Source organism: Neovison vison, chromosome 2 (genome assembly GCF_020171115.1).
Source record: "Neovison vison isolate M4711 chromosome 2, ASM_NN_V1, whole genome shotgun sequence".
Taxonomy (NCBI): Eukaryota; Metazoa; Chordata; class Mammalia; order Carnivora; family Mustelidae; genus Neogale; species Neogale vison.
This window is the reverse complement of record NC_058092.1, coordinates 19,420,261-19,447,750: the sequence shown is the minus strand read 5'-3', so window position 1 is coordinate 19,447,750 and position 27,490 is coordinate 19,420,261. Positions and strand designations below refer to the sequence as shown.

The 27,490-nt window shown below is 53.5% G+C and overlaps 2 protein-coding genes across 2 annotated transcripts; both read right to left on the bottom strand.

The window, feature by feature from the left end:
• Window positions 1-2,313: 2,313 nt before the first annotated feature.
• Window positions 2,314-16,170, bottom strand: CATSPER4 (cation channel sperm associated 4). Its single transcript, XM_044236335.1, has 11 exons — window positions 16,102-16,170; window positions 15,904-15,978; window positions 15,283-15,426; window positions 11,454-11,555; window positions 6,539-6,636; window positions 6,261-6,381; window positions 5,916-6,049; window positions 4,496-4,670; window positions 3,515-3,726; window positions 3,024-3,189; window positions 2,314-2,367 (listed from the first exon to the last, which is right to left on the bottom strand). The coding sequence occupies exons 1-11, from the start codon at window positions 16,168-16,170 to the stop codon at window positions 2,314-2,316; spliced, it is 1,350 nt and encodes a 449-aa protein (XP_044092270.1).
• An 844-nt stretch (window positions 16,171-17,014) lies between these two features.
• CNKSR1 (connector enhancer of kinase suppressor of Ras 1) lies at window positions 17,015-26,451 on the bottom strand. Its single transcript, XM_044237496.1, has 21 exons — window positions 26,327-26,451; window positions 24,119-24,276; window positions 23,853-24,034; window positions 23,173-23,257; window positions 22,707-22,748; window positions 22,518-22,622; window positions 21,904-21,963; window positions 21,725-21,793; window positions 21,305-21,406; window positions 21,153-21,223; window positions 21,001-21,074; window positions 20,736-20,842; window positions 20,628-20,658; window positions 20,096-20,268; window positions 19,167-19,240; window positions 18,933-19,004; window positions 18,574-18,647; window positions 18,353-18,414; window positions 18,171-18,270; window positions 17,906-18,087; window positions 17,015-17,646 (listed from the first exon to the last, which is right to left on the bottom strand). The coding sequence occupies exons 1-21, from the start codon at window positions 26,376-26,378 to the stop codon at window positions 17,377-17,379; spliced, it is 2,145 nt and encodes a 714-aa protein (XP_044093431.1). The 5' UTR covers window positions 26,379-26,451; the 3' UTR covers window positions 17,015-17,376.
• Window positions 26,452-27,490: the final 1,039 nt, after the last annotated feature.

Below are 27,490 nucleotides of genomic sequence, written 5' to 3'. Positions count from 1 at the left end.
GGATAGTAATAGTACCCACTTCGCTGATGGTCATGAGGGTTAAATAAGAAGATACCTATAAAGCACTTAGCATGGTGCTTAGCCCATAGTAGGTGCTCAATAAGTAGAGCCTGCTACTAGTAATGATTATCCCCTCTGTTCCTTTCACCAAGATCGGTATCTGCTTCCTGGGTGCTCGCCAAAGATACTTCTCTCTGGCAAAATTTACAGATTCATGGGAGCAATAAGACATCTAATTTCCTGCCACTTCCCAAGATCTTCCCCCATACTGTCCTAGAAGCTCAGGACCCAGGGCTGCACTCCTATCTGGACTCAGAGAGGCTTTGGAGATGGTCATTGTTCTTCACTGGAGTAGGGCAGGGGAGGGCAGTAGGGGTCCAAGGCCTCCAGTCTGGACCATCTTAAGAGGGAACTACCCAAGCTATTGGCCTGGCAACAGATGGGAAGGACAGACAGCAAGGGAGAGACAGCTGGGCTGATAGACAAGATGGAGGGAGTAGACAAAGAGAGCATCCTGGAAGAGGATGGATGAGCAAAGCTGGAAGTCCCTTGGAGGTTATCCTGTCATGCTCCTGCCTCCAAATTCACTGGTGTCCCAAGCCATTCAGACAACTTAGGGTTGGGCGGGGGATGGCTATACTCACATTATATGATCTTCTTGGGGACATTACCTTCTGTCTCTTCTTTTGACAGCTTCTTCCCCTCTATTTGGGTCTGTGAGAGCCCCCAGAGCAGGATAGATGGAAAAGGTATAATGTGGGTGCTCACCAGGAAGATTAAGGTCTCCTTCCAAAGAGATGGCAGTAGTCACAAAAATCACTGGATACCCATGGCCCTGCTGGTTGATGGTCCTGGAGAGCACTGAGCTCAAACAGGGGAACAGACAGCAGTGCTCCAAGATAGTGAGGCGCTGCTGGCACTGGTGCCATCTCTCTTCTGCCTGAGTATATTACCACCCCTGTCCCCAGTTGTCCAGACTCCTTCCTAGCTGGCCCCAGGGGACTTTACAGGGCTGGAACCAATGCAGACAAGAGGTGGATGGAAGGTGAAGTTTCCCACCAGCTGCAATGAGTGGGCCTTTGGGGACTCCCATTCCAACTGGTAAATATTCCCAAGGCCTCTGTCAGCCTTTGCTGACCAACTGGGAAGAACTCTGGGCCTTCCAGCCTTCCCCCCAGCACAACACCAGGGAATCTGAGTCTCAATGACATGGATGATTTACTGGTCTCCCAACTCTTGGGCTAAGAGCTGGCCACTTGATTTTAGAGCTGCAGATCAATCTCACTGTCTCCCCACTGCACAGCTGGGGAAAATGAGGTCCAATGACTTACCCAAGGATGAGAATCCAGCCCTCCAGGCAGGTCTTCCTAATGCCTATTACTGCCACAGCTTTCTTAGATTCCTGCATTCCTAGCTCAGGAGCTTGCTGTGGCTCTCAATAGTCTTTAGTGTGAAGGTCCCAAGGAGACCTCCCAGGTCCCAAGTATCCCACCAGATCTCATTCATCTGGCCCACAAACTCTTTCTGCGACCTTCCAGCAAGCTCCAGGGCTCCTCTCCTCTGTAAAGCTGTACCTGCATGACTGGTCGGTGTGACCTCATCAGACTAGCGCCCCCCCCCCCAGAATGAAGACCAGTCTTCTCTATCTTGGGGCTGACTCCTTCATCAGACTAGGGCTCCCAACCATGAGAACCAGATTCCCACCCCCTCCCCTGCCAAAAATAAAAATTTAGAACACTAAGGGGAGATTACATTAAGTCAGAAATTTTCAGGGTACATTCTCTCTCCCATTAGACTGGAAAGCTCTAGAGAGCAGTCAGTAACTCTCCCATCAGACAAACAGGCTTTTAAGGGGCAAGACTGGCCCAAGTTTGGAGATCTACCAGTTAGACATATTGATCCCAACACAAAACTTTATTGTCAATACATAGATTCCTGGCCCCACTGGCTTCACCTTTCTCCTCTAAGTGCTTAGGTCAACTTGGGCCCCAGCTAGCTCTGGCCTAAAGCAGGGGACCAGGGATGTCCATCCTTAGGACTAATCTTGGCTGCCTTGGCCATCACTCCCTTTCCGCGCTCATTCTTTGCTGTGGGGCTCCTTCTCTCATCCAGCATCCTTCTCCATCTGAATTCCTCCGGACCTGGGGCTCACAGACACAAGCCCTGGAGAAGCCACCCCCTTCACAGCCCCATGGATTTGCCTAGGTGTAAGGCAGAAGGTGGGCTCAGGACAGACTGTGCCAAGTCACATAGCGATGCAGGAAAATGCCGCAGGGTGTGTGTGTTCAGGCCCCTTGGCTCCCATTCTGCCTCTCAGCGGCTGCTCTTGTTTTTGTTAAGGAGTACGTTTGTGTTAGATTCCTGAACCTGCAAACCAAGGGGCTTGTGTCAGTCCCCCACCTTCACATGGCATACACCCCCTCACTCCCCCTCTGCTAGCTTTACCAGCTACCCCACCGGGCTTCCCAGGGAAGTCCATCCTATGTCTGACTCTAGCTGCCTAGTGTCCTCTCCAAGCTTGGCAGCTGTGGACATTCACAAGACTCCAGGTCATTCTAGCCCCCTCAGGTGGTATAGGAAGCAGAGAAAGAAACTAAGGAAAATGGAAAATGGGTGTGTGCCTTTTTCTCCTTAGAAGCTTCCTCCCTCTGGAGGAGGCTGTTCTGGGGCGCTCTAGTGTGAACCCAGGGGTCCTCTGCCCACAGTGAGCCTAGGTATCTGCCACCAGGCAGAAACGGAGTTGGTTCTTACCACCCTAAGAAGGAGTAGTAGCTTTGAGGGAGTCAGGGACTTAAGCGACTCAGTGGGAGGAGCCTGATGAGGGGTTGAGGCAGAGCCTCTCAGAGAGGGAAGGGGTGGAACTGAAGGGACCGGCCGAGGCTGCCGCCGGCATGCGGTAGTCCAAGCAGGGGATCCGATCTCGGAGCAGACAGAAAGCTTGGCTCATGGGGCAGAGGCTAGGCTGGCCTGGGGGTGCGAGGCGGGCTAGCACTTGCTGGGTAGGAGAGGGAAGCTGCACGCACCTTCTCCCTGTTGATGAGTGCGGTGATCAAGTCTTGCTGGTACGTCATATCGCGGATGTCCAGGGAGGAGCCGCTCACCACCGACAGGTTCAGTGACAAGTACTTGTTCAACAGCTCCTCCTCCTGCTCCTGGTTGAAGCGGATGGAGCGGACCTCCTCCACTATCCTGCGGGCGGAAGGGTGAGTACTTTCCGAGGGCTGAGCGAGTGGAAGAAGCGAGATGCCCATCTCTTCCCTGGCCTCCACTCCGCTCCGCCCTCCCCCTTCGCTCCTATGGAGATCCAAGCCAAGCTGCGCTGTCGTGTGAGATGGAAGGAACAGGAAGGTCTGGATTCCGGCTCCTCCACCCACCGACCCCCAGCGAGTCATTGAAACCTCTCTGAGCCGCAGGGTCCGCCTTATAAAACGGTGAGGGCGTGAAGCCAGAAAAATCTGGGGCTCCGCTCAGCCCGGACTCACGGGACTCGGGGTACCCCCAGTACCCGCCCTACGTGTTGAGCTCATCTCGGATCTCCTTGTACTGCGTCAGGTTCTCCTGTATTGCCTCGAGCACCAAGCAAAAGTTGTCATAGGTGTTTTCTGAGAGGTTAGACAGGTGGCCCCCCGACAGTGGCTCCTGCGGGACGCCAGACATCTCCAGACGGGCAACCACACAGTGCACCAGCGGCAGCTTGTTACTTCCATCCAGCTCCTGCTTGCCTCCCTGGGAAGAGGGAAATGGACAGGAGACAGACAGCTCAGCCGGCACCCCTCCCCCAGCCCCTTCCCGCTTGGTTTGGGGGAGGATGAGTCTCTTAGGACACCAGGGTTCTAATGCCCCTCATTTCAGCTCCAACCAATCTTAGCCCTCCCCCCCTGCTGCGGGAGCTCAGCTTCAAATGCATTACCCCCTCCTCCACCTCTTGGAAAATTCTCATCCCTTTTCAAAACTTAGCACCCAGTTTCACTCTTGATAAATCCTACCTAACCAACGTCTAAAGCTCTAACTACTCTCAAGTCATAGTTCCCAGCCCTCAACATTTGGGATGTACTCCCCTTCCACTCCACCAACATTTTGGAAGTCCTACCCATGAATGAGTAACACTGTAACTAACATTTAAGGAGTTCTACCTGTGTGCCCACTACTGTTCATTTATCCACGTAATTCTCATAATAGTCCTATGAGAGCAATACTATTATTATTCCCATTTTACAGAAGAAGACGTCGAGGTTTAGATTGGCTACCTGCCCTAAGGTTACCCAGCCACTCAGTTTTGAGTTGCCATGGAAACCAGACATCTAGGGAACCCACACCCCTCAGATGGCACACAAGGTGGGGGATGCTGTCCCCACGTCTCAGGCTTGACTTTCTCTAGGCCCTTAAGCGTGTATGCACACATGGGCACACACACACACACACACACATACGTGTGCTCCAGTCAGCACCTATACATTCACCCTCTCCTCCCTTCTGCCCTCCCCAGCCCACTTACCTCACTGAAGTTTATCTGATACAGTTGCCCCTGCTCTCCTGCCTTCATCATTTGCTCCAGATTGGTGGTGACCACAACGACAAACAGGTTAATGCCAATGAAGGCACCAATGGTGATGAAGGTGGCAAAGTAGATGGCGCCCCCAATCTCCATTGCATATTCTCTTGTCTCTATCCTGGAGATGACAGGCAGGGGCCCCATCACCGCCCTGGTCCTTTGAGTCTCCTTTTCCCCATCTATGAAATGCGGACAATATCTCAAGACCTCCCGGGACTTCTGCTACCTCACTGCTGTTGGGCAGATCTAGTGCCTGTTCTGATTGTCAAAGGATCCACTCTTTGCTGAGCACCTGCTGTCCTGCCAGGGACAGAGCATAGGCCTCAAGCCAGCCCTCCAAGGTGGGGATTTGTACATCGGCATTATCAAGTTTAATCTATTGGCTATACTCTTTATTCATGTTTTTCTTATTATCAAAAGTAATTCAAGCTCATTATAGAAGGATCAGAAGGAAGAAGTGAGATATGCAGGAAAAAAGCCCATCCATTCTTAATACATTATGAATCTCCTAAGTAAGAAGGTCTTTCTCCCTTTCTCTCTCTTTCCACACATCCCGCCACCACACACATATGTATATATACACTCTGTGCCAGGCTCTATGCTAAGAGATTTATATAGCTTTTCTCTATTGATCATAGCAGTTCAGATATAGTTAATTATTACCATTCCCAACTGCCAGGTAAAGAAGCTGAGGCTTAGAAGAGAGATGAAGTAACTTGTCCAAGGTTGCATGGCTAGTGTGAAGGAGCAAGGACTCAAAAGCCCAGCCTTCAGTCTACCTTTACTGCTCACCCTGTGATTTTTCCACTGCCTACATCATACTGGGCAATGCCCGCAGAAGCTCTTTGCCAACTGTTCTATTCCCTCAAGAGAAAAAAGGTATCAGTCAGAGAGATCTACTCTCTGGAGGGGACGGGAAACAAGTAGGGCTGAGGTGTAAATGGAAAAGACATAAAGAACAGAACCTGGTGGCCATCTGTGGCCAGAAATAACCTTGGGCAGTGGCTCTATGAATGAATGAAATGAGACTCCCAGGAGTCCAGGCAGTTTGATGGGCTCGAATGGGGACTGGGAGGCTGTCCTGAAACCACAGATCTGCTCTCTTGCTCGAGGTCTCACTACCCAGCTGTTTAGTGTGACAGGGGCCATCTTCATGAATGGGTCTGCAGTAGGACTTCGAAAGGGGGACAAGGCCTCCAGAAAACCAAGACCAGTCCTAGGGGGTCTCCTTTTCCCTGATTTGAAGGCCCAGGCAGCCCCCTCCTGCTGGGCCATCCTCTTCCTAAGCCCTGGATCTCCACTCCTACTGCCTTGCCCCACTGGGGTCGGGGGAGGGGGGAAGAGATACCCTGCAGACACTCACTTAAAGTTATTGTAGATATCCACCCAGCCATCTTGGGTGATGCAGATGAAGAGGGTATACAGAGCAACCTGCATGTTTTGGAAATGCCTGGGCAGAAACGCACCAAAGAGAGTGACCCCAAACACGGAAAACACCTGCCGGAGAGACCAAAGAAGATGCCTGAACTTTACCCAACCACCTTGGAGACAGGACAAGCAGCTGCCATGCAAAGCTGCCAAGGGAATCCCAGGGGTTCAGGCTCAGAGGCCTCTCCTCTTCTCTATCAACCCCCTCCCCCCAGTCCCCAGTGACCTGGGGGTTCTGGTCAGGGAAAGGGAGCAGTTGGGGGTGGGGGAGAGCACTGACCAGCATGAAGAAAAGGATGAGGGTCATGATGTTGGCCATGTCAGGCACCGACTGCAGGATGACACGGATGATCCGGGCCAGAGGCTCCACCGCCATGCACACATGTACCAGACGAAGTGCCCTATGGCACAGCCTCTCAGGGGTGCCCCTCGGCCCCTCCCACGCCCCTCCGCCCCACTTACCCCCAACCTGCCCAGAGGGGCAGAGACGATCCCCACCCCATCTTTCTCCCGGGATCCAGACAGGTGCCCTTCTTTTCCCCAGAGTTCCCAGCTCACCTGAGGGTATAGGTGATAGCGTTGACATTGAGTTCGCTAATGAACAACCCCAGGAGCAAGGTAAAGATGATAAGGAAGTTGAGGATGTTCCAGCCGTCCTGGGGGTGGTGGGGGATGGGGAGGTGGGCCAGCCCCAATGGTGTCTATCAGACCCAGGCCGTGGGGACATCCTGGGTCTGCCCTCCCACCACCCCAAGGATGGGGGAGCTCAATGTTCTTCTCAGGGCAGGACCAGTCATCTGCTATCCACTGCTGTTATTTCTCCTGCTGCCCCCAAATGTGCCACAAAATACACAGGCACTCGTTGTCTCCTGTGTATGTCAACAGCCAAGTGTATTCTGGGAGACACAAGGTGGAGACTCTCATACACACAGCTGATTCCCAAGCTGAGCACCGGCCTTGGCCAGTGCAGTGCAGAAAATGGCCCTGACCTACAGTTAGGGGACAGAAGAGGGTTTGGGCACTCCAGGCTTTGTGTGACACATGCTACAATTAATAATAAGATGAAAATAAATACCAAGAAAACCATTAAAGAATACAGCTTCGGTAGCCAATTTAGAAGGGAATTTTTACAAGCCCTTTGTCCAGCAAGGAATAAAGCCATAGAGGAATAGGGACAGAGGAAGGAAGTTCCCATGTATGAAAAGTTCAAGCACAGCCACTAAAGATGGAAACTTATATAGCAAACCATGGATGCATTTAGCTTTTAACCAGTGATCCCACTTCTAAAATATGAACCACGGAGACTCTGATCCAAGTACAAAATGCCATTTGTGTAAGGCTGAAGACCACTAAAGTGTCCGACAATGAGACACTGCTGAGTAAAACACGGAGCATTTAGTCAGTGAGCACTGCATAGCCAAAAAAAAGGAATGAGAAAGATCTCCATGTACTGATACAGAAAGGTTGCCAGGATCCATTAAGTGACAAAAGCCAAGTACAAACGGAGGGAGGACAAAGGAAAGGGAGGACTAAGATACATACATATTAACTTATGATTGCAAGATACACACTATGAGGGGCGCCTGGATGGCTCAGTGGGTTAAAGCCTCTGCCTTCTGCTCTGGTCATGATCTCAGGGTCCTGGGATTGAGCCCCTCATCGGGCTCTCTGCTCAGCAGGGAGCCAGCTTCCCCTTCTCTCTCTGCCTGCCTCTCTGCCTACTTGTGATCTCTGTCTGTCAAATAAATAAAATCTTAAAAAAAAAAAAGATACACACTATGAGGACAAACAAGAGACTATAAATACAAAAAGACCACCTGATGGGGAGGGGAAGAGATGAAGGGAAGGAGTGGAAGAAGTATTCTCTGGGTACCTACCTTTCCATATAGTTTTGACCAATCTGTATCTGCATTAAATATTCAAAGAGAAAAATTATTTTTTAGCAGGAAAAAATGTTCTTAAATGTATTGGGCCGTTCAATGAACACAAGCCTTCCTGGTATCCCACATTCAGCACGCTTGTGCCTACACATACACAAGGAGATGCAAGTCTGTCTATCCACAGACCCAGCCCTCCACCCAGCCAGTATTAAGCTCCTACTGTATGCCAGACCCTGAACGGGATCATAGGATACAAGGTTTCTGCCCTGCAGGGCACACCAACTATTTCCAGGAAGATAGATAACGAATTTAAACCCCATGTGAGACCGATAGGTACAGAGCATCAGGGAGACGCAGCAACACCTAACCTGGCCTGGGAGAGACAGGAAAATTCCTGGAAGAGAAGATATTTGAAGGGGTCTTAAGCTGTAAGCAGGAGTAAAGCAAGTGAGTCACATGGCAAGAGGCTTTCATGGACTTGGGCTCAGCTTGAATAAAGGCAGGAGGTGAGAGGCAGCAGTGCATGTGCGCACGTGTGTATGTGTGTGTGTGCGTGCATGTGTGTGCTGGGGAATGCACCTATCATTTTGGTAGCTGGAACGTCAAGAGCAAGGCAGAAAATGAGGCCGCAAAAATAAGCAAGCCACATCTTGGAAGGCCTCAAGCACTCTAAAGCAACTGGACCTGATCCTATAAACCATAGGGAGCTTCTGGTATTTTTAAGAAATTGAGAAACATTTAGGTGGTGAAATAGTAATTAATAGGCTGTGGGGGTGAGGGGGTGGGAGGGACCCCACAGGGTAGAAGAAAAGGAAGAGCTGGGGACTAAACTTTGGGGATTCCTATGAGGCTGGGTAATATTTTGAGATCTTAATTTATAGACTTTCTTCCCTTTCCTGCATCTCCCCTTTCCCTCCTCTTGCCTCCCCTTCTACCATGGCTATTTATCAGGGAGCAGATTTTGTAAACCAGGACCGAGGGGAAGAAGGGAGGGGATAGATGAGGAAGGGGGGCGGGGGGCAGAAGCAGTCTCCCACAAGCCCTGGCTTTTGGAACCAGAAGCCTGGGCCCTAGAGGAAGGTTAGGGTTTAGGACATTAGTTCTCAGCCAGGGATGATTTTGCCCTCTAGGGGACATTTCAGAATGTCTGGGGGTGTCATGACTAGTTTATCACGACTGGGAAGGTGCTAATGGCTTCTAGTGGGAGAGGCCAGGGATGTTTCTTCCAGTGCATTGGCTAGCCCCTACAGTAAAGGATTATCCAAGTAAAAATGTCAATATTGCCAAGGTTGTACCAGGTGGTGGGTATTATAGAGGGCACGGCTTGCATGGAGCACTGGGTGTGGTGAAAAAATAATGAATACTGTTTTTCTGAAAATAAATAAATTGGAAAAAAAAAAAAAAAGAAATCCGGATTTAGGGGACAAGCAGAGTGCCTTGGAGGAACATTAGATTCTCAGGCTTGCTTCAATTTTCTTGCACTATTGGAACCCTGGGGCTTAGCCTTGAAAGTGTAGACCCCTGGGGCACCTGGCTGGCTCAGTAGAGCTTGCCACTCTTGATCTCAGGGTCATGAGTTCAAGCCCCATAGTGGGCATAGAGCTTACTTAAAAAAATAAGAATGGAGTGCCTGGGTGGCTCAGTCCTTAAGCGTCTGCCATTGAAGCATCTGCCATCGGCTCAGGTCCCAGGGTCCTGGGATCAAGCCCTGCATCAAGCCCTGCATCGAGCCCTGCATGGGGCTCCCTGCTTAGCGGGGAATCTGCTTCTCCCTCTCCCACTCCCCCTGCTTGTGTTCCCTCTCACGCTGTCTCTCTCTGTCTCTCTCTCTCCATCAAATAAATAAATAAAATCTTTTTAAAAATAAGAATAAAAATAAATAAGTAAAGAAGCCTTGTCCAGAAAATGCAGACCCCCTAACTGCTGGTGAAAAGAAATCTCAAGAAGATATGAAGGAGGAACTGTGTTCTCTCATGGAACAGCTGCCCGCCTGCCTCCTAGGGCTAGTTCTGGTAAAGTGGTGTATTGAAATGTTCACAAAAAGCCTGAGTGTGCAAACATGTAAAAATGCACCAGCCCATTCTATTTTCTCTTAATAAACATCCTTGCAAACGTTGCTTGCACAAAGCAGTTCTTAGGACATCCAGACTTCAGAAATGTTCTGGGTTCTACACTCTGTATTCTATAAAGTAAAACCTCTGACCTCTGGAAAACTTAAAATTTTAATTGATTATCCTGGTAATGGCATTTATTTATTTATTTATTTTTTAAGATCTTATTCATTTACTTGAGAGAGGGAGAGAGAGAGAGCAGGAGCAGGGGGAGGGGCAGAGGGGCAAGCGGACTCCCTACTGACTTGGGAGCCTGATGTGAGGCTTGATCCCAGGACCCCAAGACTATGATCTGAGCCAAGTCACCCTCGTAACTGCTTGAGCCACCCAGGCGCCCCCTGGTAATGATATTTAAAAGATACTTCCAGGGTGCCTGGGTGGCTCAGTTGGTTAAGTGTCTGCCTTCTGCTCAGGTCATGATCCCAAGGTCCTGGGGACCGAGCCCTACATTGAGCTACCTGATCAGCAGGGAACCTACTTCTCCTTCTCCCTCTCCCCTCCCCCGACTCATGCTTTCTCTCACTCTGGGCTCTCTCTCTCAAATGAATAAATAAGTAAAATATTTTTTTTAAATAAATGAATGTTTATTTTTATAAAAGGTATAAGTAATTGATGTTTTTAAAAAAGATTTTAACCCACTGAGCCACCCAGGCGCCCCCCGATAGGTTTTTTTTAAAGCCTCTTCTCAAACATGCCCAAAGGCAAAATAAATCCCTTGACTTCAGAAACCACTTGACTGCAGAAGTCCTAGTGAAGCAAAGCTTGAGTTTCATTTAATGTAGCATTAAGACCTGTTCCCACCCAAATAGCTCTGACCCGAACAGGGGTCAGCAAGCTACAGCCTCTGGGTCAAATCTGGCCAGCAGCCCATTTTTTGTAAGACCCTCAGTCTAAGAATGGTTTTTATATTCTTAAATGGTTAGGGGGCAAAATCAAAAGAACGGTACTTTGTGACATGTGAAAATTATATGAAGTTCAAATTTCAGCGTCTGTGAATAAAGCTTCCTGGGAACACGGCCATGGTCAGCATGTCTGGACTGTTTATAGGGCATTTGTGCTCTGGGAAGAGGTGAGTGTCTGTCACAGGTCCTGTATGTCCCACAGAGCTTAAAATACTTACCTGGCCCTTTGCAGAAAGTCTGCTGACCTCTGCTCTTGAACCTTGTAAATTAAGGTGGAGACTCTCAAGCCCATTGCTCAGGTAAGGAAAGCAAGGTTTTCCCAAGATCACAGAACTGGGGAAGACTAATCCAGGGACTGGAACCCATGGAGGCTGCACTTCTAGGACAAATTATTTTCTGCTGCACCTCAGACAGACATCTCAGAAATAGTCTCTTTCTCCACATCACAACACAGACACACCCACGCACGCATGCACGCGCGCGCACACGCATTCTCAGCTTGTTGGGGCAGAAGCACAGGGTTGGGGTACAGTCCCTAAGGAGGAGCTGGGGAAAGGGCAGGGAGGGCCCAGGATCTTACCTTCCAGAAAATCCAGAAGCCATTTAACCAGCCGAGGAGAACCTCACAGATGAGGATGGTCAGCACAATGTCATCTATGGTAGAGAACAACTCATAGTGTTTCTATATGGAAGACAGAGAAAAAGAGAGGGGCCGAGAGGTCAGTGGAGCAGAGCCTGGGGGAGGCCGGAGAGAGCGGACATCCACGGGGGAAGGAAGGCCTGTATTCCTGCTGCTTCTCATCCTCAATATCCTCGCGGCTCCCTTTAGAGCACATTTTCCGTGTACATGCGCCGTTCATGTTAGCATCACCCCCTCCTACAAAGTAGGTTTTATTCCCATCTCACAGAGGAGGAATCAGAGAGGTGCCCAAGGTCAGATAATTAGCAAGAAAGACTGTTGTCTGGCTATAAACTTTCCCTCCTAACCTCTAGAGTAGGGACACTCGAGAAAGGGGTTCGGGAGAGGTAGAACAGGCCCCAGGACTGGGAAGAAAGGCCCTGCTCCCGAGAGGGCAGATACAAGCCTCATCCTCCTTCTCTGGTTGTCCCAGCCACTCCTGCTTCTCCAGCTCCCGAATCCCCCAGGCAAAGCCTGGCCAAACTCCTGTGTATCCCCCATACTCATGGGTCCAGTTCCCTGGGTGGACTGAGGGATGGATGGATGGATGGATGACTTGATGACCTTGAATTCTTTTTGAAATCCAACTCACTTTACCCCCCAATCTCTCATACCCCTGACCCAACTATAGTTGTGACTCCACTAACAGCTCTGAGAACCTCTGATTCCACCCTGGAAGTTACCAAAATTCTTGTAAAGACTCTTCTCTTCCTTCACCTCCATGGTCCAGACTCAGTGCCTCAAAGCTCACTGCCACACACAGAGGCCTCCTGGCTCCCCCACCTTACCAGCACCCATGTCCTCTGGTTCATGAGAGGCTGAGCAGAGCTCCTTAAACCCAGATGGGAGGTTAAGGTTATGAGCCTGCTTGCTGCCTGTTCCACATTCCCAAAGGGCATCACAGGCCAGGGATGTCTGTTTACAACAAGGAAGAACTTTCTTTTCCATTATCTGTCCCCTCAGCTCCATCCCGCTGGCTCTGGGAGGCAACAGCTCTCCTCACTGTTTACTATGCAACTTTCCTGAGTAGGCCTCCTGCCTTCTCCAAGTCATGAGATTCTAGAGTTTGCTTCCTCTTCCCACAAGCCTGCCATGGCTCCCGATGGCCTTCAGTGTCTAAACCAGGTCAAAACCAGTCTGACATTCACAGGCCTCTAGGATTTTACCTTCATGGACACATATCAGCATTTTGGACCAGGACCCATGGGAAAATGGAAGTGCTTTGTATTTTGCAGCAGAGTACGCTCTCTTCCTCCTGCCCGCCCCCCGCCTCTCATACACACACACACACACACACACACACACACAACTTTTACTTCCTTCTTTTTCATTTGGCTTCATTCCATCTCAGAAGCCTGGTGTCTGCAGTCTGGACCCATCTCGCGATCTATGAGGGGTAGAAGCGGCGATCTTGGCTGCTGGGTTTCTGCCTCCACCACACCAGAGGCCGTTCTTGTCAAGGCCACAAGAACTGAACCTGAGGGATGCTCCATGATCCTTCTCTGGCCTCCTCTCTCACCTTCTCTGGCCCTGCACCCCACCCTCCCCGACAGCCCATTCTCCCGGGTGTTCCCACTCCTCTGCCCACCCCTCCTTATTCTCCTTTCATTTGGCCGCCACCATTCTCTGTCCTCACTCGAAGGCTCTCCTCAGAGCTCTGTCCTGGGGTGCTTCCCTTCTCACTGGACACTCTCTCCTCAGGTGGCCTCATCTCCTTTAGCTTCTGGCCACCACATACCCAGATGCTGTCAACCCTCACGCTGCCATCTCTGTCCCCGATCTCTTGGTTCAGAGCTGACCTCCAACCTCTCCCTAGACCTCTCTGTGTGGATATTGCCCTGGCACCTCCAACCACCACACCACTCAACTCAATCTGACCTCAGCATCTTCCCCACACCCTCTGTGTCCCCCACATCCCAAAAATCAGCACCGTCCCCATACAGTTGCTCAAGCCAGAAATGTGAGTCCTTGCTCTCCCTTTCTCTACATGTGTGAGAGGATAAGGTATGTTAAACAGTGTACATATATTAAGCGCTTACTGTTTGTTGGAAAGAATAGTGATCAGGGGCGCCTGGGCACCTGGGCTCTGTCGGCTAAGCCTCTGACTCTTGATTTAGGCTCAGGGCACGATCTTGAAGTCCTGGGATCAAGCCCCACATCAGGCTTCCCACTCAGTGGAGAGTTTCTCCCCCTCCCCCTCTGCCCCCGCCCCTGCTTGTTCTGTCTCTCTCTCAAGAAAATAAATCTTAAGAAGAAAGAATGAAAGAGGGACGCCTGGGTGGCGCAGTTGGTTGGACGACTGCCTTCGGCCCAGGGCGTGATCCTGGAGTCCCGGGATCGAGTCCCACATCAGGCTCCCAGCTCCATGGGGAGTCTGCTTCGCTCTCTGACCTTCTCCTCGCTCATGCTCTCTCTCACTGTCTCTCTCAAATAAATAAATAAAATCTTTTAAAAAAAAAAAAAAAAAAAGAAAGAATGAAAGAAAGAATGAATGAACGAAAGAAAGGAAGAAAGAAAGAAGGACAGGAAGAAAGAAAGATAGAAAGGAAGAAAGAAAGAAAGGAAGGAAGGAAGGAAGGAAGGAAGAAAAAGACCAGTCAGGAAGGCCCATGGATTTGACTCCTACAGAGCTTTAGACACATGACCTCTTTCACCCATGGCCCTTGCCCAAGTCCAAGTACCACCACCTTCCACTGAACACAACACAGTGTGCCTGGCCCATCTTTTCCCATTCCCAGATCCCTCCATTCTGTGGTTCACCCTGTGGGAGCAAGTGTAAGTTTTCTAAAACACATGTCTGGTCATGTGTTTAAATCATGGTTACTTCCATGCTTTAAACCATTCCTTGGCTTTCCAATGACATAGGGTAGAGGCCAGCCTCCTTAAGATAACTTAAAGACCCTCCAACAGCTGGCTGCTGACCACTTCTCTGAAATCATCAGCCATGGCACCTGGGTGGCTCAAGGGTTAAGCCTCTGCCTTTGGCTCAGGTCATGATCTCAGGGTCCTAGGATTGAGCCCCGCATTGGGTTCTCTGCTCAGCAGGAAGCCTGCTTCCCCCACCACCCCGCCTGCCTCTCTGCCTACTTGTGATCTCTGTCTGTCAAATAAATAAATAAAACCTAAAAAAAAAAAAAAACACATCAAGGATAAGACCAAACGCATACTGGATTTCAAGATCGACATACAGAACTTGCTCACAAGATCTTTCTTCCATCCCTAAACACTCTTTCCCACCTCTCTCTGCCTGGATGACTCCTACTTACTCCTTCTTCCCATCTGAAGCATTCTTTTCCCCCAAGAAGCCTTCCCTAACTGTACAGATTAGGCAAGTTCGATGCCTACTTTGAACTTCCATGTACTCCATGACACTCAGGTATCCATAATGACATGCTTGTGTCTGAGACAGCATTCGGTCTGCTGTGATCATACCTAGAACTTCTCAGAGTAACTCTTGATTAAATTGGAATACCCTCCCCCACCAGGCACCCATTTGTCTGCTTCTGCTCACACTATTTTTCTCCCACCCTCTCTACAACAAGTCTGGGCCCCCTCCACCACAAAGTCCTCCTTGATCTCTGATTTCCTAGAAGGTCAGAGCTGGCAGGCCCGTGAAGAACATTCAATGCAATCGTCATGAACAGGTGAGGGGCCTGAGGCCCAGAGAGGAAAGTGGCTTGCCCAGGCCCCCGTTAGATCCGTGGGGACAGAGGTCGGGCTGGAGTCCCACCTGGCCAAGGAAGGAGTTGGTGCGCAGAGCAATGGTGATGGCGTTGACCACCAGCAGGAAGGCCAGCAGCAGCTGGAAGGCGGGGTGTCGAAGCAGCTGCTGGATATACATGCGAGTGATGAACTCCTGGATGTCCCAGGCATCCTGGGAGAGGGCGGGGGACCTTCCTTCAGGCAGGCGTCACGTGGGAGGCCTCGGCCTGGACGTTTGTTCTCAGTGAATGGGGGCCCCTGGATGAGGGCTGCTCTAGGGGGAGAAGCTGCCTGAGAGGGGTCTTGAAATGGGGGTGTCGATGTAGGGGATCACTACCTAAATGGCCATTGAAAGGGGGTGACTGCTGGGGAATCTTTGTGGGAGTCATTGCAAGGGAGACCTTTGGGGGCTCAGCTGGTAAGTGACTGTCATTATACGGGGGTCCCATGGGGAGCACTACCAGGTGGGTACTAACATGCCATGAAGGGGTCACTGCAGGGGCCACCGGGAGGGTCCTCAGGGGGATGTTTAGAAACTAGAAGGGGCAGAGTTACGATGGCAGCCCGTGGTCCCTGGGGTGCAGAGGCACAAGGCTGACTGTGGGGGCGGGGGAGGAGCTGTAGGCCGCCGCCCCAGCCTCCTCCTTACCTTGGTGCTCATGATGTCCTGGCGGTTGATGAGGACTTGCTCCTCCGGCCGGGCGTAGGGCTCATCAGGGGCCCTCTGCAAGGGTCAGCAGAGGGCCCATCAGTGCAGACGCGGCCCCTGGGACCCAGGGCGATGCCCCTGCGCCCTGCCCCTCCCTGGCATGCCCAGCTGGGGTGGACCGAGGAAGGGGCCACCTACCAGGACAGTCAAAGGTTTAATATTGGTATCGGTCCACTGCTGCCACCAGCTGTCTTGATTACCTATCATAGCTGCTCAGTCTCCTCCCACCCCTCAAAGAAACTTCTTTCCAAGTGGTCTTGCTCCCCCTCGTGGTGATATCATAGAGGACTCTGTGACCTCCGGCCGTCTGCATTCCACCAAGGAATTCTGATACCGAGAAAAGCTCCTCCCACTGACTGCCCTCGGTACCCCACGGACAGAGCCAGGGACACCAAGGGGCTGGGCTGCGGTCGGAGGTCAGAGGCTGATGGGAGAAGGTCAGGTCTCTTGTGCGGCCTGGTTGGAGACACGGGGCTTGTCCCTTCTTCAGGTCCAGGAGCTAGAGGTGAGACTGGGAGGAGAGAAGAGAGGAGAGAAGAGAGGCCCCGAGGCCCTCTTCCCAGCTGACCTCAAACTGTCCTGCTTCCCACCAGCTATGTCGTCCATGACCCCAGTCCCCAGGGCTGCTCACCCTGTCCTTCCATGCAAGGTGTGCTTCTCCATCTAGAGTAAAAGGCCTGTCTGTTGCTGTTCGTGCCCCCACGGAGGATGGGGCAGGAGAGCAGCCCTGATCTCCGAAGTGCTTGGAGAGATGCTTATGTGGAAGCGCTCACTCACCATGGATCAGCAACTCAGCATCCTGACAGGCACAGACTTTAGCTACAGGGCCCAGGCCGCTGGTCTGCACACATGGTGACCTAGTTGCCAAGATTATCTAGTTACCAAGTTAGTTCCCAACCAACTACTAGTTACCAAGACTAACTAGTTACCAAGACTAGTTACATTCATGTCCTCCTGATACTTTCCATCCTTGTCCCCTGCGGGAGCAGATTCAGGGTTCTAATATGCAGTCAAAGGCACACGCAGATTCATTTTAAATAAACTGATTTTATTTTGTTGAAAGTGTTTGTGTAAAATGAGCACCTATACAAGACTGGTTTGGGGAAGGGAGAAGGGTCAGAGATGGAGGGGGACAGGTCTGTTCCCCACAGGTGGGAGGATGAAGGGGGAGAGAATTTCAACCCAGCTTGCCACTCCTTCACTGGCAAGAAAGAAGATGGCACGGAGTGCACTTAAGGGAGAGAGGAGCAGAAATGGTGGACACGTGGGCAAAGGGGGGGCCTCTGGGAGTGACACAAGGACTACTTCCAACCCTGAACAGAACCCAGGGATGCTCTGTCCTGGACATGTCAGGACTTGGGGGCGGAGGTGGTCCTCAAGGCCAGAGGTCAGGAGCCAGGGTATGGACCAGGGTCAGAGGTCAGGAGGTCGGAGGTTGCTCTCTGGGGTCAGGGGGCAGAGATGGGACTGCTCCTCAGGGTCAGAGGGCAGGGGGTGGGAAGACTGTTCTCTGGAGTCAGAGCTCGGGACTTGGGAGGGGTCCTCAGACTGCACCACTCCCCAGCCTCCCAGGCCCTCTGAGTAGAGCTCTTGGTTCTGCTCCTTCCACTGCCGGAACTTCTCTCCTGTCAGCTCCGGGTCACCAAGCACTTCCTCCAAGGCCTGCAGCTCCTGCAGCTTTGCCTGTGAAGAGAGTTGGGGGGTTAAGGGGCCATGATCACGTAGGGAGAGGGGCCAGAGCCCAAGTCCAGAGCTCACTCTGGAGTCCAGGTTTAGAACCCAGCACCTGGCTCGGCCTAGCCCCAAACCTCACATTGAGAGGCTGGCTCCGGGAACCTACAACTTGGCTCAGTCCACAGCTGAGCCCAGCGCTCAGGGCCAGCAACCAGAACAGAAAGTCCGGAGCCCAGTCCCTCCCCATGCCCAGTGCCCTCCAGCTGACCTTGAGCGTGCTCTGTAGCGCACGCACGCGGTGCACTCGCTCATTGAGCTGGGGGTCTCGGTTGCGCCTCATGAAAGAGCTCCGCCACTGTTCGTGAGTGAAGGGCTGCAGCTGGCCCAGAAGGGACACGCCCCCCTGCCTCAGGCCCTGCACCATTCCCTCCAGCGCCCCTTCGCTGCTGTCTGTGGGAGGGGGAAGCAGATGAGGATGTGCCCATCCCAGCTTCCCCCACCCTCCAGCTCAGCTCCGAACCCCAGTGAAACACCTGATGGCGGGCCAAAGGAAGTCCGTGGGCTGCCCTGGGTGGGGGTAGCTGCAGGTGACGTGTCTCCATGGAGTGGACTCCAAACTTGGGCTGGGCTGGGCTGTGGGCAGCGTATACAGAGAGGTGGGTGTCACTCTGAGCCCTATGGTCAGCTTTCAGCTCCCCACCAGTCTCCTACTCACCGAGGCTGAGCGGGACCCAGCCTCATCGTCAGGGTCTTCTGCTTCTGTCTCACTGTAGCAGTCTGGGGGGAAGAGGAGCAGAGAGGGAGCCCACTAAGCCCATAGGGTTTGGGGAGACCAGGGAGCAGGCTAGGGCACTAGAGTTTCCAGCCCCCATTCTAGGAGAGACAGAGGCTCAATTGAGACCCACCTGGTGGGATCCACCCCTGTGAGATACCCACCTTCCTCTCGGGGCAGGGAGGCCCGGCCTGGAGACTGGTACTTGGAAATGCAGGTAATGAGATGGCGTACCCACCTGTTGGGAGGTCGGGGTGGGGGGGAGGCGGAATAGGTCTTGGAGTTTTCATCTACCATATGCCAGGGGATTTTCACCTTTATCATCTTCTAACTTCATCTGCAGAGCACCTCTGAGAGGTAGGAACTCTTAATAACCCATTTTATAGATGAGGAAACTGAGGCTTGGAGAAGTGAGTGCCCTGACCAGCCACTATCAGACAGTGGGGCTAGGGATTCAGGTTCCTGAGCCAGGCTCACAAGCCCTCATGTGGGAGCGGGGGTATGAGGGGGAGGTGGCACTCACATGCTCAGGTCCTCCAGGGTATCAGCAGCAAAAATGAAGGGTTTGTACACGTCATGCGTGAGCTGGAACACACTGCCAGGGAGGCCACGGGAGGCCTCACTCAGCCTGGTGGTGCCCATCCAGAACCCATGAGGCTGCCCCAGGAATCCCACCTACCTGCGGCACCCCCGTCTCCTCCTCCTCCTCCTCTCTTTCTTGCCCCAGCCCCCCATGTGTCACACTCCAGGACTTAACTATTTTTTCTTCTGATCCTGTCCACTTTCCAGACTGTAGTTGGAAACATTGATGAGGCCCTCAGCCTTCTCATCCTGAGGGGAATCACAGAGTGAGGGTCAGCCTGAAGTCCCATTACCCTGGAGGCCCAGTCAGGCTCTGGGGGCAGGGAGAGGAGAGAGTGGTTCCTGGGCTCTCCAACCACAAATCTCCCAGTGCCTAGAGCTCAGGGCAGGAATCTGGGGTGGGGGGAGGGGACACAACCAAGGGGGGGCTCTTAAGCCAGAAAGGGGAGCCAAAGGCAGCCAGGAGAACAGCCACAAGGGAGAAAACTGCTTATGCATTTGTTCTGTTATCGGATGAGCTTTGCAAATGATCTTCTCCCTTCCTGGTTTACTTTTTTCTTTTCATCTGAATGACCCCCAGGCATTAATTTCCCAGGGGGCCTTCTCAGCTCTTGAGGCTGGACTGGCCACCGCCACTGGGCTCCTACCCATCCCTGAGCTTTTTTTCATCAGAGGATGCATTCCCTGAACTGTCCTTGAGTGTGCCTGTATCCCTGCCACTGCCAGCCCAGAGCAGCAGCGACTGTCCCCATCTGCCCTACGTCCGTAGTATGAGGCCCAGAGTGGGGGACACAGCAGGCACCGGAATGCTCACAGAGTGAATAAATGGGACAGACGGAGGAACAGAAGAGGAAAGAAAGGTGGGCAGAGCGAACAGGACTCTCTTCGCTGCCCATGATGCCTTTCTCAGCCTGCTTTCACACACGTATCCGTTCGTTTCTCTCCAAAGAGCGATCTCATTTTATAGATAGGGCTTGGGGTGGGGTGGGGGGGGTCTGTGGCCTGCTTGTGACCACAGATGGAGGGGCTGGAGGAATAGGGACAAGGACCGTGGCTCTGACTCCCGCCCTGACACGTGCATGGGGCGGGGGAGGGGGGCCTCACCTGGGGCTGGCGGTACCAGTAGAGCGTGTGTCTCTTGAGCACAAACCAGCAGCGGCGCCAGCGAGGGCCCATGAAGCCACCCGGCACCTTGCGCAGCAGAAGCCAGCCGTCGCAGTCCGGCTGGCCCAGCTCCCGGCATGACACCCGCCGGCGACTCAGCCGCGTCGCCACGCCTGCAGGAGCACGGCCCGGCCCGGGTGATCAAGGGCTAGCAAGGCACCCCAGACACCCCCACCTGCCCCCCACCCCCCACCCCAGCATTCCCAGCTGATCTTTCTGAACCCATACTGTGCTTGAAGTGTTACAGGCCTCCCCCTGAGGTAGGGCTGACTCTTCCCATTTGAGAGACGAGGAAATGGAAGATCAGAGGAGCCCATAGCCCAAAGTCACAGAGCTGGTGAGAGGCCCAGGCTGCTGAGGAGACGCTGTGTGTGCAATGGGCAGGGGTGGGGGGTTGCGTCTTGCCAAACACTGGAAAGACTTTGAAGAGCTCCTGTCAGGGGACCCTCAGCCAATCAAGTATGTCTCTTACCTTTTGATTTCTTCCGACCAGAAACAGGACTCTGAAAAGGCCCTAAATGGTTAGAGAAGGGTCTGGGCCCAGAGCCACACACCCCTCCCTGTAGAGCTCTCTCCTTACCGTGTCAGGCTGTTCTGGGGCTTCCTGAGTCTCCGCTACCCCTGCTGGGTATGTGGCTAGAGGTGCAGGGTGAACGGGCTGGGACTCAAGGTCAAGGGAGGTAGAGTCTGTCAGGAAAGAGGAGAGAGAGGAGGGTCCATGAGCCCAGTCCCAGGCTGGGCAGCAGGGTGAGAATCTCAGAGTTGGTGGGGGGAGCAGGGTCAGAGCCAGGCATCCCACAAGCCTCGCCGGGGACATCTGCCACCTGCTGGGACTTTGCAACTACCTGTCCAGGTAGGGCTGGGTGCAGGACTTGGGTCTGAAGTCAGGTCAAAGGCAAAGACGTCTTCGGATGGGGCCCTGGGGAGAGCAAGGGGAGATGTGGTGAGTGAGCCCGTGGCACCCCCGCCCAGACCCACCAGCGGCAGAGCCTATTACCTGGGAGACAGTGGGGTGAAAGCCAGCAGGGGACTCGACAGTGGTGCAGAGCCCGGGGTCTGAGCAGGAGTCTGGGGAACAACCAGAAATGGTGACAGAGCTGCTGACAGGGGTCTGAAAGCGGGATGGGAGTAGGGTTGGGGGACTGGTACCTGAGGAGGGGTCTTTGGCACGGGGACCTTCTTCAGCACCAAGCTGACCCCGGCCGGCTCCCGCAGCAGCTCCCTCAGCACGTTCTTATGGGGCCAGCCCACCTGGACCGGGCAGGGGGCGGGGCAGGTCAGGGACCCTGGGCTGAGGCAGCGGCCTAGGAGTCTCTGGAGTAAGCCAACAGCCCCCCACCCTTGCCCTCAGCCTCCGGCCACTACCCCTCCAGCCCCTTCACCTTGGCCCTGCCAAGGCCACTCTGGCTCATCTCACAGACAGCAGCTCCCACAAGCCTGGTCTCCACAAGGGACTGCATGAGGCCCCCCCACCCCCACCAGCCCTGGGTTTTCTCAGCAGCCCCTTCACCAACCCCCCCCCCACCCTCCTCTGCCCCGAACAGCCACATCCCTCTCCTCCTCACTCACCACCACCTGCTCATTGACCTGGACAATCTCGTCTCCGGGAAGGATCTGCAGCGGGGAGTCAGCAGCGACCTGGAATGTGGGGTGGGGCTTATGGGGTTCGCTCTCCGCAGGCCTGAAGCGGGCTCAACTGGAGAGTAGGGCCTTGGGGCGGGCAGCTGAGAAGGGCGTAGGATTCTCACCTGGGGGCCCACACGGGACACGAAGTGCAGGCAGTTACCGGTGGTGTGGATTTCCAGGCCCTGCCCAAGCAGAGGCCGTAGTCACTGAGTGCTGGGGGGCCAGGATTATTCTGTGGATGGAACTGGGAGGACAGCTGGCCCCAGGTAGGTGCTGCCCAACTTGCTGTGTGACTTTGGGCCTGTCACTCCTCTCTGGGCCCCTGCTGCCTCCTCTAATAAGGGCCAGGAAGAGGCTGGGCTTGCTGACTAATGAGGTCTCAGATCCTCAGCCGCCCTCCTGAAGGGATCAGTAGGGCTGGGGCAGGACAAGGGCAGGGCTGGGGGCTCTGGTGTTTTCAACCAGTTGAAGAAAGGAACTAAGTCTGTGTCCTTTCCCCAGTCCCCTAATCTGCCACATCTGTGTCCAAGGGCTAGAATGTGTCCCCTGAGACCACATCAGCTAAAGCCCCCCAGGACTGGAGAAAGTACTTAATGACCTAAGACCCCAGTTAAGTCCTCTAGGCCTTTACCAGCTGCACAGAAGAGGGCTTCTAGCCGTGACTGTACAGCATTCCGGGGGCTCCTAGAACCATACTTCAGGGCCCAGACAAAGCTGCTGAGAGGTCAGTGCTCACCAAAGGGTCATCCAGCTGCACACGCTCCAGCAGGGCCCTCTGCTCCAGCAGCTCCTGGGGGCTGCAGCGCAGGATGTGGTGGCAGATCCCGGCCACGTGGCTGCACTGGGGGAGGGGGCATGGGAAGCTGAGCCTCGAGTCCCATCCCACCGCCACCCCAACCCCCCATTCAACTGAAGCCACACTTACGATCCTCAGGACTTTGCTCTCCCTCTCGGCTGCCGGACTGTCCTGGAAGCAGAGAGGGCAACAGCCTTCCCTGAGACAGGAAGGAGCACTGCCTTTGCCCGAGGGAAGGGTGGGCTTCCCCGTGGTCCCTTCCCATGACCTGAATGCTGGTCTCCTCCCAGAATGACAAGGCCTCAGAGCTTTGGCTCCAGGGTCTCATTCTAATGATGCCAAGCCCCAGAAATCACCATACATACCCTCCCCCGCTCCACCCCCATCCCTAGAGATAAACTTTCTGAGCCGCCCCTGCCAGCTAGAAGACCCCATGCCCCCATCACCCCCTACCCCGTGGTCAGGCCTCCTTTCTTCCTGCCCGTCTCTTCCCAACCCCCACATTCGATCCTGTGCTGATTCACAGGTGATAAAAAGCTCTAGCCTGACTTGGTCTGTTATGGCCTGGGCCAAGCCTGGCCCTTGGTTCTCCTACCTCCTGCAAGGCCTGGCCCAGCTCCCCGCACAACTCCCCAATCTTCTGGCAGGACGAGAAGTCATTTAAGTGGGAGAAGAGGTACCTGGCAGGGGGAAGGATGGTAAGGGCAGTGGTTAGGGGACTGTGATGACCAGTCAGTCATGGAACCACTCATAGGCAACTACTCGTCTGCCACACGGGAGGTGGGGGTGGGGGATATCTGCTCTGATGGGTTTTGCTTGGGGTCAAGGAGAGAACTAATACATCGACAGAGCTTAGCACAGGACTCATCCGTCAAGCACCCAGGATGGGCCAGGCCCTATTCCAAGCACTAGGGAGAGACCTTACACACATGATTATATCAATAATGATATAACTCCAGGAGCTGTGAGATGTAGAGAGCTCTGAGAACCTACAACAGGAAGGCTTCCCAGAGGAGTGACATTTGAGCTGGCATCTGTGGGACCAGCAGCGGCGGCTGAAGGGAGTGGAGAAGCTCTCCATGCAGTGTCGGGACAGTTATGATTATGAGCTGCGGGGTGAATGGGAACCCAGGCTTCCCAGTGCCTCTGCACGAACCAAATAACCTCTTTGCCCAGCTCCACAACATCTGAACATCAGCATAGCTCTATTCTCTCCCAGGCTGCAGAGGAGGTCAAGGATGAGAAGGGTCCCCTCCCCAGTAGGGTTTTAGGTACCTGTTGAGCCAGAAAAGGAGGGTACGGGCCTCATGCACCAACTCCACAGCTGCACTGAGGACATCAGCAGGGGGCTTGGCACAGCCTTCCAGGTGGCCCTGGACTAAGCTCTGGAAAGCATAGGTCCTCTGGAGCAACCCCTCTGTCAGGCTCTGAAGGTTCTCCGTCTGTAGGCCAGAGCTCTGGACCAGAAAAAAGGCAGGCTATCTCCTGGCAGCAGCCAGCCCCCCATTCTCGGCCAGCGTGTCCACCATTCATTCACTCACCAGGGCCCGGAGCTGTTCCACCCCTTCTAGGATGAGCTCCTGGTGACCGAGAGGCCACACAGTCAGGGCCTCAAGGCTGCGGGGACAGAGCTGGAGCAGGTACTTCCCGGGCAGCTCCCAGTCCTCAAAGCAGTAATCCTGCAGGGAGTCATCGAGGCCTGGAGGGAGGACAGGACTTCCATGGCCTCTCAGGCCACTTCCTCACTCCCACAAAGTCCCTTTCTCTCCCATCTGTTCCTAACCACAATCCTGGGACCCAGGCTGGGTTCTGCCCATTTCACAGATGAGACTACTGAGTGAGTAACATAACTGCTCTGTGCCTCAGCAGGGAAATGGCAGTAATATAAGCACCTATTTTCTGATCCAGTGCGTACCAAATGACAGGATACATGTCAAGCAGTTGGCCCATTCCCTCAATCATGGTAGTGACATCTCCCATTGTATCATTAGCAAACTATTTCCCAGACCTACAAGGCCTTGTATGAGCAGGCGGCCACCTGCCTCTCCAGTCTTACCCCCTGACACAGCCCCTCGAACTCAATACTTTAGATCCAGAGCACGAACTCCCTGGGGCTCCTGGAATGCTCTTTTGCCTCAGGGTCTTCGTATGTGCTATTTCTTCTGCCTGGGTGGTTCTAGCTACTTTACCTGCCTTTTTAATACAACTCCCTCCAGGAAGCCTTCCATAACTCCCCAGAGCGGGTCCTGGGCTCTCCTGCTCCCACTGCCCCTCAAGTTCTGGGCCATAAATAACTGTTCATCTTGAACTCTAGCCCATGCCTGGCACAGGGTACACAAGGCAGACCAAAAATAGGAATAATATCTATTAAAAGCTAGGCAAAATTTCAAGGGCAATCTACATGTTAACACATTTGGTGCTCACTGAGTGTAGAAGGTAATGACTACTGTCATCCCCACTTTACAGGTGGACAAAGTGATACAAAGAGTAAGTAGCGGGGCGCCTGGGTGGCTCAGTGAGTTAAAGCCTCTGCCTTCGGCTCAGGTCACTATCCCAGACCCTGGGATCAAGCGTGCATCAGGCTCTCTGCTCAGCAGGGAACCTACTTCCCTTCCTCTCTCTGCCTGCCTCTCTGCCTACTTGTGATCTGTCAAAGAAATAAATAAAATCTTAAAAAAAAAAAAAAAGTAGCTTGCTCACCCTTTGAAGGAATTCCTTCCATTCCAAGTCAGGCTCTATCACCAGGGAGTGTGAGTGTCATTAATATTTCTCCTTCATTCCCCAGGTGACATTAAGAACACTGGACTGTGAGTTCCCAAACCTCTGACTCCAGGTATACAGCCCCTGGACAGCCCCTCTGCCCTGTGCAGTGACCCTGCTGCGCTGCCTTCCTCCCCAAAGTCTCCCACACTGAGCCACACAGGCTAGGCTCCTGCCATGATTGTCCCATTTTGTCTACCTCATGAGAGTTGCAGACTCTCTGAGACCTCTGGTCGCAGAGAGGGTGAGCGGAGGGGAGGGGCCTGGAGCTCGGCCTAGGAGTCTGACTCCAGCCCTGAATCCCTGCTTTTCAAGGGCTGGTCGCTCTGAGCCCTGAGCCTGCCAGCAGCGTCCTCCGTTCCCCTCCACTCCGTTGCGAGCTTCCCTCCCAGGAAGGCTGTCAGGACTCCCCTCCCCTCCCCTCTCCTAACTGCAGTCTGGGCCGTTTCCACCCATAGGGACTGACGCTGGCCAGCATGTCCTCCCTGGAGGCCCCCAGGGTGGGGCTGTGCCAACCCCTTCGGTCTGGCTGGGCCTTCTGTTTCTCTCACTGGGAACCTCAAGGTGGGGAGAAAGGAAAACACAGGAGGACCGGGCCTATTTCAAAGCCCAAGGAAATCACTTCCTGGCTCAGTGCGTCAGTTTCCGCTTCTGAAAAATGGGTTTAAGAACAGCCCACTGAGCTCTGGGGCCGAGGGAAGATAAAGGAGATTGAGTGGGCGGGGGCGCGCTGGGGCCGTCTCTCTGTTTTCCTGACATCACCTCCGCCGCCCTGGCCGCCACCGGCGTTGTTGGGGAGCCGGGAGACCCATTCTGAGTTCTCGGGGCCCCCGGGGTCATGCCGCCGATCCTTCTGCCTAGCACAGTACCGGGTACCTGGCAGACCGTCTATACAGGACTTGTTGACTAACCGACAGACCTGGCTCGTCCTTTTTTCCTTTCCCTCTCCCCTCGCAGCGCCCCTCAAGCCCGATTCTGCCCAGGCCCACCTCTCAGCCAAGCTGCCACCTTCCCGGGGGTCCAGGTCGACACTGGTTCCATGGCCGAGACCGCCCGCTGGGATCCACTCTCGCCGGGTCCCGCCCGCGCAGGAATTTCCGCCCGCGGAGTCCGGCCTGGGAGGGACCTGGGCCGGGCGCGGGGCGGAGCCACCGGCACACCTGGGCCCAACTTGGACCGCCAGGTGAGGCGCTGCGACCGCCATTGGCCCGCCGCTGGCCCGCCTCCTACCCCGCCCTCCAGGCGTCCTCCCGCTACTCCGCCGCCCGACCCGAGGCGGTGTCCCTGCTGTGAGACCCAAGGATCCCGCCCCAAACTGCACTTTGACTTTTAGGCTTTTCAAAAAAGAAAAAAAGAAAGAAAAGAAAAAGGTGAGCAGGGAGTGCAGCAGCAAAGCACAGAGGTTAGGGAGCCAGAGCCCTGACTGCAAATGTCCCCTCCGCAGCTTCTTAGCTGCCGAGCCTCAGTTTGTCTGCAAAATGGGCTGCTGTGCATAGTACCTGCGTTAACAGCTCTAAAACTTTTTGGAACAGGGGTTTTTAGTTCCCCTCTTTTTTGGCACACAGATCCTTTTGGCACTCTGATGAAAGCTACAGACCCTTTCGCAGAATAGTGCTTTTGGAAGCATTTAAAAATTGCTGAAGTTTACAAGGAAGAGAATTATAACCAAAATATATACAAAATATATACAAAACACAAATTTATAAGACACCTGGGTGGCTCAGTCAGTCAAGCGTCTGCCTTTGACTCAGGTCATGATCCCAGGGTCCTGGGATCCAATTCTGCATCAGGCTCCTTACTCAGTGGGGAGCCTGCTTCTCCCTCTGCCTGCTGCTCCTCTGTTTGTGCTCTCCCTCTCTGGCAAATAAATGCAATCTTAAAACAAAACAAGACACAGATTTATGATCGGGGTGCTTGGCTGGCTCAGTCAGTACAATGTGTAACTTTTCATCTCAGGGTTGTGAGTTCGAGCCCCATGTCCATTGGGTAGATTACTTAAAAAAATAAAAATCCTAGGGGTGCCTGGGTGGCTCAGGTCATGGCCTCAGGGTCCTGGAATCGAGACCCGAGTCGGGCTCTCTGCTCAGTAGGGAGCCTGCTTCACCCCACCCCCCACCTGCTTCTCTGCCTACTTGTAATCTCTGTCAAATAAA

Bases quoted from the DNA above. Each gene is read 5' to 3' on its own strand.
- CATSPER4 (XM_044236335.1), bottom strand. From the start codon at position 16,170: ATGATAGGTAATCAAGACAGCTGGTGGCAGCAGTGGACCGATACCAAT. The intron at 15,979-16,101 runs GTAGGTGGCCCC...TGACCCTTGCAG, and splicing joins TTAAACCTTTGACTGTCCTG to AGGGCCCCTGATGAGCCCTA. The intron at 15,427-15,903 runs GTAAGGAGGAGG...GCCCTCTCCCAG, and splicing joins AGGACATCATGAGCACCAAG to GATGCCTGGGACATCCAGGA.
- CNKSR1 (XM_044237496.1), bottom strand. From the start codon at position 26,378: ATGGAACCAGTGTCGACCTGGACCCCCGGGAAGGTGGCAGCTTGGCTG. The intron at 24,035-24,118 runs GTGAGTGAATGA...TTTCTGGTCCAG, and splicing joins TGGAACAGCTCCGGGCCCTG to AGCTCTGGCCTACAGACGGA. The intron at 21,224-21,304 runs GTACCAGTCCCC...GTTGTTCCCCAG, and splicing joins TGCCAAAGACCCCTCCTCAG to ACTCCTGCTCAGACCCCGGG.